Consider the following 15,293-nt stretch of genomic DNA (forward strand, 5'->3'; position numbering starts at 1 on the left):
TACAATTCGAAACATATCTTGCATGTTCTAACAATAGTGCACCTGACAGTTTTCATTGGAAAAGTTTTCCATTACAATTGAAACATGTCACCGCATCCAAATAGCAAAAATAATAAAATCTACATTCTGCCATAGCTTTTTCGTTCCACGTTCTGTAATACTTTATAAAGAAATAAAAAATTGAACATTGATAAGTCAGCCTTAAAATCTTTCATATGTAGATTCATGATATGCCTTTTTAGTTTCAAATAAATTCTTTTGAACACTATTCCATTTCACTTGGGAATTATGGAGGCCCCTATAATTTTCACCTTGACAAGTGTTCAATATTTAGGTGTTAATAGTTTTTTTTTTAATGTTTGATATCAGTTATTAATATTTAGGTATGACATCCAGTATTCATGTAGTGAATTCTAATTGGTTCTTCATATAGCCCTCTATCGGTCTAAGAAATTTTGTAGAAAGTAACAATATTCCTCTATTACAGTTATTGACTACCAAACAAAATGCACTTGAAAGCTGTTATCAAAATGATTCCAATGAACTATGATAAATTTAAACACTTAACTACTGAATTCTTTCATTTTGTTGACGTAAAACAAATGACTAAGAGATATATAGGGGAGATTACCAAGCCTAATATGTTCCTAGTCTCACTAAAAAGAGAAGAAAAAATATATATAGTCTGACTATGTTGAATAGCATGTGTATCAAGGTGGAAAACTACAAGACCAGGTCCGGCACAATGCCATAGCAAAAAAAATTTTTAAAAACTTTTATTTGTTTGAAGGTTAAGCAGCATTGTTTTTAATTGTATAATAATTAATATTAATTGTTTAATTTAAAGTATTTATTTACATTAAAAAAAATTTCTACATATCTTATAGCTTGGAGAAAAAGATATAGCTGCTAAAGATATTCATCATCAGTTTTGTGTTTGAACATTCTAATGTTAGATGTTTTTATGCTAGAAAAAATATCCATAATTTATTTTTATAGAAAAATTACACTCAGGCGAAAGACTGATGTCTCAACTCACTCTTTTTTATTCTAAAAGAGTATTTGTAACCAGACATTTAATTTTATTCATATTTCACAAATATTTTTCTTGGCAAAGTATTAAATTTAATTAATTAATTAATAAAATTTACGATATTGTATATCAGTGTTAATATTGTATGGCTCTCTTTACTTCATTATTAAATAATGGAAATAAAAATGATTGTTGATGGTATGGGTTTAAAAAATATAAAGGGTGTAGAAAAAAATATATAGGCTGTAAATTTAAATTGACTATTAAGACATTCTATATGTCCACATTGATCACATTCTTTTATAAATGCATAAATCTATTTACAAAAGTCATACTAAATTATATCTATGTTTTAGTGCCACACATATCCAAATAATAATATAAAAGAATCTTCATAGAACAATACATTTATAAAATCACACTTACAAACAATATTAACACTATGTACAAAAAAAATTGACATTGGCATAAACTCTCTAAATTGTATTTCACATAACTCACACTTGTCCTTCAATAATTTAAAATAATTTTAGATTTAACCAAGTACAATGGCAGTGAAAGTAATGTCGATAGTTTTATACTTTTCCCACAAAAACTGCTTTGAAAATAAAGCAGTTTTGAGTTTATTATTTATTTTACATTAAGTAAAACGTATCCATTTTAGCAAGACTTGTGTCTTTTCATTTTTTATGGTAATCTTTTTCTTTCTTTTTTTCAACCAGCATTCATTCTGCACATTTCTGTACATGACCGACACATTTCACATCTTGGATGTCATTCGTTATATTTCGTCTCAATCACTTTCAATGTTATGTATCACAAATCTAGTATTGAGTGCTAGATATGAAGCTATGAGGTTTCTGATGAATTTGATAAAATTTCAGAGTTATTCAGACCATTGACATAAAATCCTAGATTTCCTTTACGCGATTTAGGGTGGCTTGGTTCGTATTTGATGGCAAAGATCCATGCGTCTAAAGCTTCCCGCAAGTCCCAACTCACATATGTAAAATATCGTGCCACGTCCATCAAATTGTAAACCTAGGAATAAAATTACATTAAAATAACTTAAATCTTCTAAAAATAAATTTATTTTGATCTAAACAAATATTTTAATCAAAAATATTAGTATTAAATGAGAGGGAATAATGAATTTCTAAATATATATAATTAAAACATATAATTTTTTAGAAGTATGTATAAATATTAAGGAATTCATTGTCCAGATTTCAATACTGTTATTCAAATCTAAATATAGTCAAATCTAAATTATATTAAATTTAATTAATTTTAGAATATTTTTATCAATTACTTTTTTTTATATTTTCAGTGTGTTATATAATAGACTGCCCTAAACCCAATCTGGATTTATGTTGTTATCTGGACAAAAAGGCAAGATTTAGTAGTGATTTAAAATGTAACTTTATATATATATATATATATATATATATATATATATATATATATATATATATATATATATATATATATATATATATATATATATATATATATATATATATATATATATATATATATATATATATATATATATATATATATATATATATATATATATATACAGTAAAACTTGTGTAAGTTGACCACTTGTGGTGCATTGTTTTAGTGGTCAACTTATAGAGGGGGTGGGTCATTGTTTACTTTTCCGTTTCTTATATCATGTTGCTATTTAATTATTTTTTTTTTACTTGACTTAAAAATTTTATTCAGAAAATATGCAAATGAATGTCTTAAGAAATGTGTTTAAACCTGAATGAACTTCAATTTGATACATTGTATAATTCTAATATTTAACTGATTTTTAAAAAGAAAATTATTTTGTTAGTTATGCATGTGAAGTGTTTAATAAATATAATTTCTTAAAATATCAGAACACGAAAACATGTAATTTGAAAACTTTAACAAAATAAAATTATTTGAACACTTTAAAATTTATTTACTACACTTAAAGATCAAAGACCATAAATAAAGGATCAAAGCATATTTCAGAGCATTCATTTATTCAAATGCTCACTATTGCAACTGGTAGAACAACTTTTCAACTAACACACCTGTTTTCAATGAACGGATGAAAGAAATGCTCAAAAGCTTACAGTTTCCCCTGATGGTCAACTCACAAAAGGGTTTAGATTAGCTTTTTACACTATTTCACCAAACAAGTGAAATTTTAACATACATTGCCAAAATGACAGAAAATTTTCTTAATTTTTCTTTTCTGGTCAACTTATGAGGGTTTTAGAATAGAATTTCATAATACTCCTAGATAAAATTGACTTATTTCAGTGGTCAACATACAAGATAGACAGGTGGTCAAGTTACAAAGGTTTTGCTTCTTTATATTATATAGGAAAAATTCCGTTCTTGATAATTGAGGTCAACTTATGCAGGTGCCCAACTTACAAGGGTGGTCAACTTGGCAGGTTTCACTGTATATATATACATAATACCATATGCTTAAAGAATTCTTTTTAAGTTATAAGTTGCATAAATTTAGATCGTAATGTAAATAGTTTTTATATTTTTAATATTTTATGATAAACACAAATGTCTTGTTTCTACAAGACAAATTTTAAGAATGAATTAATTTAGTTTGCCATTTTTTTGCTTTTTATGAAAAGGTTCAAGGGATTAAAGGCCACCAATGAGTTTATTGGTTTATATATAAAGATATCTATAACATAATGAAAGCATAAAAATCTTTTTGATTGCAATAGGAAATAAGGAGAAATCGAAAGGTGATTAAAAATACCCCCAAATTTCATTTTGATTACAAAACATCCTGACAAGAAAACAGCTTTTAATAAAATTATAAGCAAAAAGAAAAACATAATCAGCTGAACTGAATACATACCAGACCACATAAAAGAGCTGTAGTAAGAGGTAGTTTATAAGGTGCTGGTAGATATGTATTGAGGCACAGTAAAAATGGCGCAACTAAACTAGAATCCCATAAATCCATATCTGCATATGTTACATTTGTCATCTGAAAAACATACAATAGGTTAGACTTCAGGAGAAAAAAATAGACCAATAAAGATTAAAATTTTCACGTATACAAATGTTTTATCAATTAGATTATTCATTGCACTGTGAAAAAGTTAACAATAATTTTTACATTTTCAGCGAGAATGTGAATATGTGACCAACATAAAATGGTGCCATGCAATAAAATTATGCTTTAGAACAGTTTTATGTGGCATACCTTTAATATTTTAGTGTTGCATTTATTATTTCAAAATGTATAAGTGTACCTTCTGAAAATTAATGTTTTTTAATTGATTCATTTATTTCAATGACAAAACATAGAACGTTTTATATTAAAAATATAATTAAAGTTATAAATCTAGTGAACCATTAAGATTATAAAAACTTATATATTTTTAATGTTGCATTTATCTTTTTATTCTGATGATGAATCATTTTAAAATGTAAAATTATGTAAATTTGTCTGCATTGAAACAAAAATTTTATACTAAGATAGAAATCTAATAAAACCAAATCATTGAAGTGTTTTAAGAGAACTGAATACATTTATTGAATGTCACGTTGCAATTAATTTAGAATATATTTGACAGCGTTTTATACCTACCACAAGTTTAACTGTAATTTTTGCATAAGCTAAACCAAATGCAATGATGAATATACATGGACTAAAATAAAATAAGCCTGCTGAATAAGCTCTTAAAGCACAAAGAGTAAGAGCTGTAACTGGAACTAGAGGATACCAGATCTGTAAGCTCTGAAAAAAACAAATACCATTTAATATTCTTTTTGGTTTTGAATACACTAATAGTTTTATAATATAAAAAAATACTAATATTACCGTTTTTCTTTGAATTTTAACATATTTATCAAGAGGGGTCTTCCTCCCCAAAACATAAGTAACATTTGATACTACAGTTACACACAAAGAGATCAGCATGAAAGCACCCACAATCATTCTCAATTCAGTTCCAAAAATCTAAATAAGAGAAGAAAATCCTAGCTCAAAAGTCAGGAAATATTTATATACATACATGTCACTACTTTCTTAACTTCTGTCCTTTTTTTCTTTATACTGTGCAGGTTAGGGGACATTGTTTTTATGTTTATTTTATTTTAGTTGTGTCTCGCAGTCAGTTGTGTTATCTAGTTATTGGATTTTTATTTCAAGTTAGCTTTTCTTCGTACTATTCTTATGTATTTGTCTTGTTTTTATTCTTCTGTATTTGCTTTATGTATTTTATATTGTATAATATGTATTGCATTCTTTTTTCCTGGACTTTGGCAAAACCTTTGGGGTACAGAGAGAGCAATTTTAGACTTTTGTCTTGCTCTCTCGATAGAAAAGGTTTTGCTTTTATGACTTCCGGAGCTGGTACCCCCTGAAGACGCCAGCTTTGGTTGTCATACTTATTCATTTTTTTCTCATATTTTCATTGTCTCATTTGTTTCAATTCCTTTTGGATTCCCAGCTGCTAAGTGCGTTTTTTCATTGGAAGTATCATTTTTAATTGCTTTAAAATTTTGAATTCTTTACTTAATATATGCATATGCATTTATACGCACACAGATATATGCATACATATATACACACATCCATATATATGATTTTAAATTATAAAAATATTTTTTATAATGGCTGATATAATTTGGGGGAGATCCGTCATGTTACGCATGTACCTGGATTCATTGATAACATGCAACAAAAACTAGTCTGTGCTTTTAAATTTATGTCAAGAATTAAGTAATCGAATGCGACTGCATAAACTCACAGAACTTGTCTAGGCTTGGTTTGATTTCTATGCGTTTGAAACTTAGAAAATGTGAAAATTAAAACTGAATTATTAAAATTTCTTCATAATTCAAGGAATATTAGTTTTGAAATGTATTTACTCACAGACTGTGATTACAAATATTCAAATGCAAATCTTATAATAAACTTATTTCAATTTTAGATTTATTTTATTTCAAAACTTAGAAGAAGAATACAAATACAGAAATTTAATTTGTTGTATATTTTTTGAGTGAAATAATGTTTTGAAAAAGCTAAAGCGTAACTTATGAAATAAATAGTTTTAAAAAAAAAAGAAATAAAAAAATTGTTGTTTTGCATAGAGAAGCATATGTTTTCTAGTAATAATTTTGAAATGCTAATTGTTATAGAAAAAAAAATTTGTTTTAGTTAAAACCTAATGCTTTAAAAAAAAAAAAAAAAAAATCAAGATTGAGACGGAGCTTTTCTAAGTTATGAGTTTTTTTCCCTAGAATATTCTAATTTATACCAAAAATGTACGACCCAAATTAAACCCTGAGGCATAAGAAACGTGTACATAAATTTACAAAAAAAAAAATTCGATCAAGTGAGATTAAAATTACTTTTTTTGTTAAAATTACTGTACCTCTGTTTTCCATATTTGTTGACCATAAATAGCTGTTAGTAAATGAATACCTATGACCAAAAATTGAGCCTCTGAAACATCAATTCTGTAAAAGAAACAAAGAACATCACTTTATTTTTATTAAGTACTAAATGCATAAAGTTTTACATTTGTGAAGAACTGTGCCAAAAATTCAATTGACGCATATTGATTTATAGGTAATATTTAAAACATAATTCATGGTATCTAAAATCATAAAATGTTTTACTTATTAAATTTCTCGTTAAGGTTATTTGTATGCTAAAAGTTGCTAAAATTTGTATTGGATAGGACTTTAACAAACTTTTGAATTCTAGATTTGAAAATTTTAATTATGAGCTTTTACAATAATCTAACAGTAACAGTATATTTTAAATTAGAGTTATTGAAATGTCGTTTTTGAATTTACACGCTGACTTAGTAATTTAGCTTCAGAATACTGTTTTTAATACACAATAGCAGTCTGTTAAATTGTATGTATACTATGATAAGCAAAAAAAAAATTTCTTAGTCAACATATTGAGATTGAAGAAAGATATAAATTATTTCCCAAAATTGAAAATAGTGTTTTTATTGAAAATAGTATGGCAAATGGTATAATAAAATGTTAAACTTACTTTCCAAAAATCATTTGATGTGTCACGTGATCTTGCCAATGGCTAGTATAAAATGCTAACATGGATGCAATGAAAAATGAAAACATGAGTAAAGGAGAACTACCTAAACGGCATGCTGCTGCAGTTGTTAGCGCAACAAAAACTAGAAAAGAAATTGAATACACTTAGCTAATTATACATTTGAATTGAACAAATGAATATGAAAATTAAATCACAAAAATGCTGTACAGTATATCATAGGTGATAATACGTCAAAGTATTGAATAACATTTCAATTCATGAATAAAATGGAATTTTTCACGCTGCCAATTATTAAAGCAATAAACTCTTTTTTCTTCTACGAATTATTTTATCAATTATTGAAAATATCAAAAGTATTTATTAATAATGTGAACAACATTATGGCAAAGCAAGTTATAACATTTCAATTCATAGATAACATTGAATTTTTCATGTTTCCAATTTTAAAGATTTTATTTTCTAAATTTGCAAGTAATACTATTGAAATAATAAACTTTTTTTCTTCTACTTAAATTAAAATTTTTTTCATGTTTCCAATTTTAAACATTTTGCTTAATTACGAGTAATGCATAAAGGTAATACAAAAATGATAGATAAATAAAATAGTACTCTTTATGTAAATGATAGACTCAATACTTGAATTTAGTTTAATAAAGAAATTAATTTATTTGAATTTCAAAACTAATTAAAGTTAAACCTTATAAAACTCAATTACTATTTAAATAAGCATTTATTTACCACGAATTAAAGTAAATTATATAAGTTATAAAGACGGGGAAAAAATGTATATTACTTGTAGAAATAGCATCACAGCCATGATCATATACTTCTTCAATCGGAGAATTTTGTACTTTAATTGCTTGTTTGCCATCTAAAGCGTCAAGTGTTTGATAAAGAAAAACTCCAATACCACATAAAACGTACACCCAGGATGGTGCCTAGAGAAGAGTAATTGTAATTAGTAAAATACGTTTCACTAATTAAACTTTCTATACTCTATATAAACTTGTAAACTATATAAACAGGGCTGAAAGTTGGACAGAAAAGCGAGAGAGAAAAAACTACTAGTATAACTTTTTCATTTCTCGTATTCCGAAGAAGTAAAATATCTATATCTGTTGTTATAAAATCAATTAACAGTTGCAACATACATTTGAATGTGAATCTATAACAGTGGCTTTTTTTTTAATAAAGTTATTTTATTTACTGTTTGTTACTAACTACTAATCTCAGTAGTAATGGAAATTTTAATTCTCCCTGAAAACTAGCTAGAAATGAAAAGCTTTTACTTCCAGTTCTTTATCTTGTAAAAAAAATTTCAGCCCTGGTATTAATGAATGTTGTACACATATTATAAAATATTTAATTAAGTTTTTTTTTAATTTTTGAATACTGAAGTGATTATAATGAAAAATTATTCAAATTTAAATTAACATAGTTTAGGAATCATGTAAGTGTTCTTTTAAATTTAGCCAATTTTATCAAACGTAAAATAGTATACAACCTGTTCCATTATTATCACCCTTAATATATATTTTAAAAATTCTTACAAATATGAAGTTAAAAAAGAAGAATGTACATTTGAGAGTTTGCAAATTAATATTTAAGTGAGGAAAAAACAAAAAGGTTATCAAAATCTCATGAATCACTATTGAATAAAGCGTGACTAAAAAGTTCATAACTAGTTTTAATGTTGGGAGAAACTTAAAGGTGTTTCTAACGCTTTTCTTTCTCCTCCTAATTATCTCAGACAATCAAACAGGTTTTAAGGTTTTTCTTTTCTTTATTAGGTATTAATAAAAAAAATTTCCTTTCTTAAACATTACTTTGCCATGACCAATGCATACATACTTCTGCTTAATTTTTCACAAGGGTTCTATAAATATATGTAATAAAGGCAGCAATTTCAGAACACATTGTATATACAAATAACTTATTGCTTACGATTTTAAAATATTTTGCAATATTTTTATTCATAAAAATGGTTTTTATGATTTAAATGTAAAATATTACATTTTAAATTCATACACAGAATAGCAAATAAAATCATTCACATATATCAAATTCGATTTTGTTTTAAAATTTTCAGCCTGAAGAAAAAGCAAATGTGATAGTGTTACTAGATTAGCTCATAAATAAAACTGTTAATTAAACTTAAATATTTTATGAAAATTATAAGTTTTTATGAAATTTTTCAATACAATAAATTTAAAAATTACCTGAATCAATACTTCATTCGTTTACAAAGATATAGAAATAACAGTCGACTTTTTTCAAGCGCTCAAAATAAGGCGCCCATTTTCAAGACTTGCCAGACTTGAACGGGAAAAAATAAGTGATTTGTTATATAAAACTAAAAGTTGCTAACGAAAAATGGAAAAATAAAGGTGAGAAACAAAACTAGAAAAACTTCGGTAGCAGAGGTGCTTTTCTAATTTTGTTTCTCACCTTTATTTTTCCACTTTTCGTTAGCAACTTTTTGTTTTTTATCTCAAATCACTTTTTCTTTTCATTCACACCTGGCAAGCTTTGAAAATGGGTGCATGCTTTTGAGCACTTGAAACATATTATTTTTATAAACCTATTAATATATTTTTGAAACGGATGAAGTTTTCAATCTTACCGATTCTGTTTCTTGGGATTATTTATTTAAAATTATTTGAAGAATTATTTTTTGAATTGAAAAATTTATTTCGAGCAAAACAAATTTTTTTAAAAATTTTATTAAATACGTAATAGTTAGTGTTATTAATTTCATTCTATCTATACTGAAGGTCATTATTTGTTAAAAAATATTATAAGGTGAAAAGAAATAGAACAATTATTTCACAGCTTATGTGCTAAATATTGATGGAAAATATGTGATGTGCATTCTCCCTGTTTTAAATTATCTCCTAGGTAATTAATGAAGCTTACTTCTGCTCTAGCATCAGGACTGAAATACAAAAGAGTTAAACAACTAGCAAGATTGATACCCAATCCAAAGCAAGTCAGGACACATGGAGCCACATGAAGAGGAACAAAATTCGCTAGCCACATCCAGAACCTGTAGTGAGAATAAAGAGTAACTAAATATGTTTAAAAATAATTGTAAAATTTGTCCCTTAAACGCACATTGGAAAAGAAATCTATTGATTTTGCAGCAAAAGCTTATCTCTTATATTATTCTAGCTGAGATAGCAAAATAAGGTTTATTTTCACTCCACATGAAACACCTTTGCAACATATCTAGCACTACAAAAAATGTAATTCCAATTCACTAGTATATAAGACATGTTAACTCGATTCTATTGTGGGGTACCTTTTCAAAGATGATGGTTGATAACTACTCACTCCACATTGGTGACCCGGACGTGATAGAATTCGATGAACGGATACCACTAGTTAATTTAATGTTTTGTGAGAAGACGGGAGAGCTGTATTAAGATCACCGGGCTTTTTGAGAGCTGTATTAAGTTCACGGTCGTGGTCACTCCTGTGTTGCCATTCATTAGCAGTCGAGTGAATACGTTGTGTGTGATCGAAACTGAGAAGCAACAGCGTGAGGAGGACAATGTCGCTTTCACAAGTAGCGAGTCAACTGTTCAATGTGGACCATCCATCGAAGTAGGCGTATTCAGAGCGTAGTAGGCGTTTCTGTCAAGGTAGGCGTGTTCACATCACGTCCGAAAGTCACCAATGTAGGAAATCGAATTCTATCACAGATATAATTCTGGTGGGGGAGTACTGTAGCTTGTGCTACAGTACTCCCCCACCAGAATTATATCCCCCACCAGAATTATTGGAATTGTATTTTTGTAGTGGTAGATACCACTACAAAAATACAATTCCAATTCACTAGTATATAAGACATGTTAACTCGATTCTATGGTGGGTTACCTTTTCATAGGTGACGGTTGATATGGTCGATAACTACTCACCCCACACCTTTCAATGTAAACCTAAAAAGGTTTTTATGCGGTTTAAGTGTAAACCTTCTAATCTTAAAACGAGATCTGTGGCAATCTGCTCTATTCTACGCACATTACCCTAATCCAAAACCTTGGAAAACAACCTTCGATATAAAAACCTTAAATCAAGGTTGTCTTAGGGTTTTCAAGCGTGAAAATAATTCTGGAATAAAACTAGTCTTAAGCTGAAAATAATCTTAAATCTGGGTAATCATAAGGTTTCTTTTCGCAAAGTCTTGTATGCTCAGCTGAAATCCACCTTGTCATGAAATTTTAATGGACAATGCAATTTGATCCTATCGCTAGTGTGACGTCATCTGAAACGTCATTATAGACCTAAGTGACCATTTTACCTGTGTGACAATACTTTTTAAAAATAATTTTTAATCCTTTTAGAATGAAATGTTTGAAACTGCAATATTTTTGCTTTATTGAAAAAAGGTTTTTAGTACAAACATTTTCGTGGCAATGAAAACAAAATTCCAACACAAGGTTGCTGTAAGGTTACATGCTTTCTGAGAGGTTTTCTTCACAATTGAGTAACAATACAAAATTTTGTGGAGTAGCGGATTTTATTTTTATTTATTTATTTTTTTTTACTGGCACAACATAATTATAAACTATCAAACGGAATCTCATAGTTTGTCAAGTAATCTTATTAAAATTATTGCGAATTATTGATGAATTTGCGTTAAAGTTAGTTTGGGGATTAGGGGAATGAAATATCATAAGTCTAAAAACGCCCCCCCCCCTTTCATATTAGATATTGTTAAAACATATTAATATCTAAGTAAGACGAACCAGCTGATATACAATTTGATGTAATAATACAAAATTCGAAACAATATTAGAAATAAAAGAGTTATAATGAGTTCAAATTTTTGTTACAGTATTGGTACAGTTCGCGGGGACGCTGCTTTAGAGGGGCGACAAATTTATGAAAAAATAATTAAAACTGTATTCCAGAGTAACGTGTTTTTCTCTTTTAAATATTCTCAGTATTATTTCATAATTGAGGGCCCCAATAACTTCAAATGTTTATACGATTTACCTAAAAATTGAACGGGATGTCTTTTAATATTGTACAGTACAGAACCCGTTATCCGGAAATCAGAAAACCGGAAAACCAAAAAACCGGAATTATTCTTGCTTTATTAATAAAGTTTTCCCGCCATTTCAAAAAAAAAAAATTTTTTTTTCTCATAAGATTTTAGGATTTTTCTGTCTTTTTTTAAAGATATTTACCTTACCATCATTTTGGAAATAATTATTAGTGTATTACTTCCTCGTTTTTTCTTCTTTTTAAGATTATTTCCAATTTTTTTTTTTTTTAGTTGGGTTTAACAATAAAAAAAACGGCTTTTTGTAGCGATTCAGAAAACCGGAAAAATCAGTTATCCGGAATACCGATGGTCCCGATCGTTCCGGATAATCGGTTCCCTACTGTATTTGCTTTGCAGGTAGACTTTTTATTTTATTTTTTAAATTGTTTTTTTCTTCTTTTTTTTTCCTCTTACAAATTGGGAAAATATTGGCTGAAAAATGTCTTAAGGAGAAGTATTCATTAAAAAAAAATAAACGCAATCAAAAAGTGTAATAGACGCTGTATGAATAACATAACATTGTTGAATTTTAAACCAAACCGAAGTGAAATTTATGAAATTATCGAAGTACGTTGTTTTAAACATTATGTAAAGTTGCAATATCTACTTCAAGGTAAAATTGAGAAGAAAAAATGCCCATTGTAAATTGGATTTAAATGTTGACATTATCTAAAATATAAAACGATCCTGAAGTGCGCCCTTTTATTTTTCACGGCATTTGCGCGGGGAGCGCAAAAACTGAGTTTGTCCCCGGACGCTAATTTACAATCCAACTGTGTTTAACGACTTGCTCTCACTCTTGCTTTTATTTTATTTTTCTCTTGAGATTTTTCTTTGAGATTTGGTTCTAATTCTAATAATTCACGCATAATTTCTGCACGAATACTGCACCAAAAATTGAAAGTGCATCTTCATGCAGAAAATTACAGGAGATGAAATTAATATATTTGCAAATTTGTTAGGACGATGCTCACAGGTGTCCCGTAATGACCGCCCTTAATAGGTGAAAACGAAGAGGAGGTGAAGGACGATTATTAAAAACACCTTCAAGTTTCAACATGTAAACAAACAGCTTTGCACACCCACTTTCGTCTGTACAGTGATTTGTCAGATTTCGATATAGCTCCGATAGCTCCTACCAATGTGTATTCCTTAGTTTAAAAATTGATTTTTAACAGGGATTTCAAAATGTACAGTATGGGTAGCAATTTGTGAATATCCTAATAAATTTATTTCTGAAATTTGGCTTGATTTTTAAAAATTGAGAATGCCACTATATACAAAAGTTCTTCTTAGTTATGAAATAAAACTGTCAACGTACTTTTGTAGAAAAAGAAGTTCTAGAATAGAGCCGGCAGAAGCATGGTATATGTACGGCTTTTTCGCTAAAACGTCCATCTGCTCAGGCAGAAGTATCCATCCAGTTTTGCTCTCACCATTACTCTTTATTTTTGAGTACATCTTTAAAACCCAATCTGAAAGTTTTAAGTTTAATTAGTTTAATAAATAATAATAATTATGTCATAAAATCTAAGAGTTTAAGAACACTTTATTTTAGCTCTTTTAAGAAAAGAAAATTAAATATAGTATAAAAGAAAAACAACTAATCTTCCGATGGGATTTGAAGTAGTACAACACAATGCTTAGTATGCCTTGTAAAAATAATAATTTAATTTATTAACTTAAATAAAAAGACCACAGAACTAAATTATAATTCGAAGAGTGAATATTGCGAGGTGGGGTGTGGGTGCTCTCCAATAATCTATACATATTTCAAAGATGAATTGCAAATTGTCCAAAAGCATTAAAGTATTTGTCGAAATTCGAAATGGTCCGCCATTAAGACGAGAAGAAATCATTAATTTCCCTGCCTGAGTTGGGGTTTTAAATTGGTAGATTGGCCGAAACCACGATAAAATTAATGAACCTATGACAATATAAAATTTATGCTGTTGGGACTGATGCACTAAAAAAACAGTTAACTATCGTTATAGGTTAATTATCGTATATATATCTGTTACTGTGAGAGGTATCTCAGCTGTCGTTTCATAATAATAATAGTTTTACTTAATAAGCATAATAGTTAATGCATAATCGTTTTATTACAATTTTTTCCACAGCGGCAAATTCTCATTAAAATGTCCGAGTTGTGTTCAAAATTACTAAGCTTCGATATAGTGGCTATAATAAAGAGATCTACTAAATGTGTACAGTTCATCAACAGCCATAAATAAGTTTTTATTTTTTAAAAATTAACTTATAGTTAAATAATATTTAGACTTTTAAACAGGTAAATTGTAGATGCTTTTTTAAACAATAATTTATGTTTAAAAAAATATTTTAAAAAAACTTATAGTAAATCACAATAGGAATAGCTTCACGGTACATGTAAATATAAGAAGGAAAATATTCTGCAAGATTTTTAACATTTAAAATTAAAAAATTTTACAAAATGCATCTGAAAAATACGAAATAAATACCCATTATACATTATTTGTTTCGCAATAAATACCTATTACATCATTATTTCTGAAATTATAATTTTTATTTAAAGACAAAAGTTTTTTTTTAATTGTTATGTTTCATGCATAATAATTTTAAAATGAGCATCAATTAATAATTCTATCCAAATGATAAATGGAATAAAATACCTTTATTTCAATATGTTGCCAAGGTTTGAGAATAAAATCTTGTGGATAAAAACTGTTGTCCAATTCAATTGAATAAACAACTATAAGGAGTGTTGAAAATTATTGCTTATAGTATAGATTTAATTTTTTACTAACTCCCATATACAATGTTACGAACACCTTTCAATCGCATAGGTTACAACGACCTATATGTTGAGAATCTTGAATGAGCTTCTTATTTCACTGCAGTGAAATTGTAAACAACGCAGGGCAACGGCGAATTTCATTGGATATGACGTCATTAAACGCCGTCTCATTGATTGAGCAAAATGTGATGTAAGAGGCTTTACGTACACGCTGGAAATCGAAAGCTTTTTTTCTTTTCTTTTAGATGAAAAAAAACATCGACGATATGATATTAATCTCTCGTTTAATTTTACACCTTTTACGCATCAAAATAATAAGATGCGTTTTTAAATTTATCTTTTCTTCTTGCCTCCTTTTTTTAAAATTTATTTT

The 15,293-nt window shown here is 27.8% G+C and overlaps 1 protein-coding gene across 1 annotated transcript; it reads right to left on the reverse strand.

Moving 5' to 3' along the window:
• Window positions 1-337: 337 nt before the first annotated feature.
• Window positions 338-15,052, reverse strand: LOC107451718 (cholinephosphotransferase 1). The gene is made up of 10 exons (XM_016067907.5): window positions 14,796-15,052; window positions 13,466-13,619; window positions 10,008-10,137; window positions 7,885-8,029; window positions 7,071-7,212; window positions 6,436-6,520; window positions 4,878-5,015; window positions 4,644-4,793; window positions 3,906-4,037; window positions 338-2,074 (listed from the first exon to the last, which is right to left on the reverse strand). The coding sequence occupies exons 2-10, from the start codon at window positions 13,603-13,605 to the stop codon at window positions 1,883-1,885; spliced, it is 1,254 nt and encodes a 417-aa protein (XP_015923393.1). The 5' UTR covers window positions 13,606-13,619; window positions 14,796-15,052; the 3' UTR covers window positions 338-1,882.
• Between the last annotated feature and the right edge of the window lie 241 nt (window positions 15,053-15,293).

Source organism: Parasteatoda tepidariorum, chromosome 10 (assembly GCF_982258835.1).
Source record: "Parasteatoda tepidariorum strain Cologne lab strain chromosome 10, Ptep-v5.0, whole genome shotgun sequence".
NCBI lineage: Eukaryota > Metazoa > Arthropoda > Arachnida > Araneae > Theridiidae > Parasteatoda > Parasteatoda tepidariorum.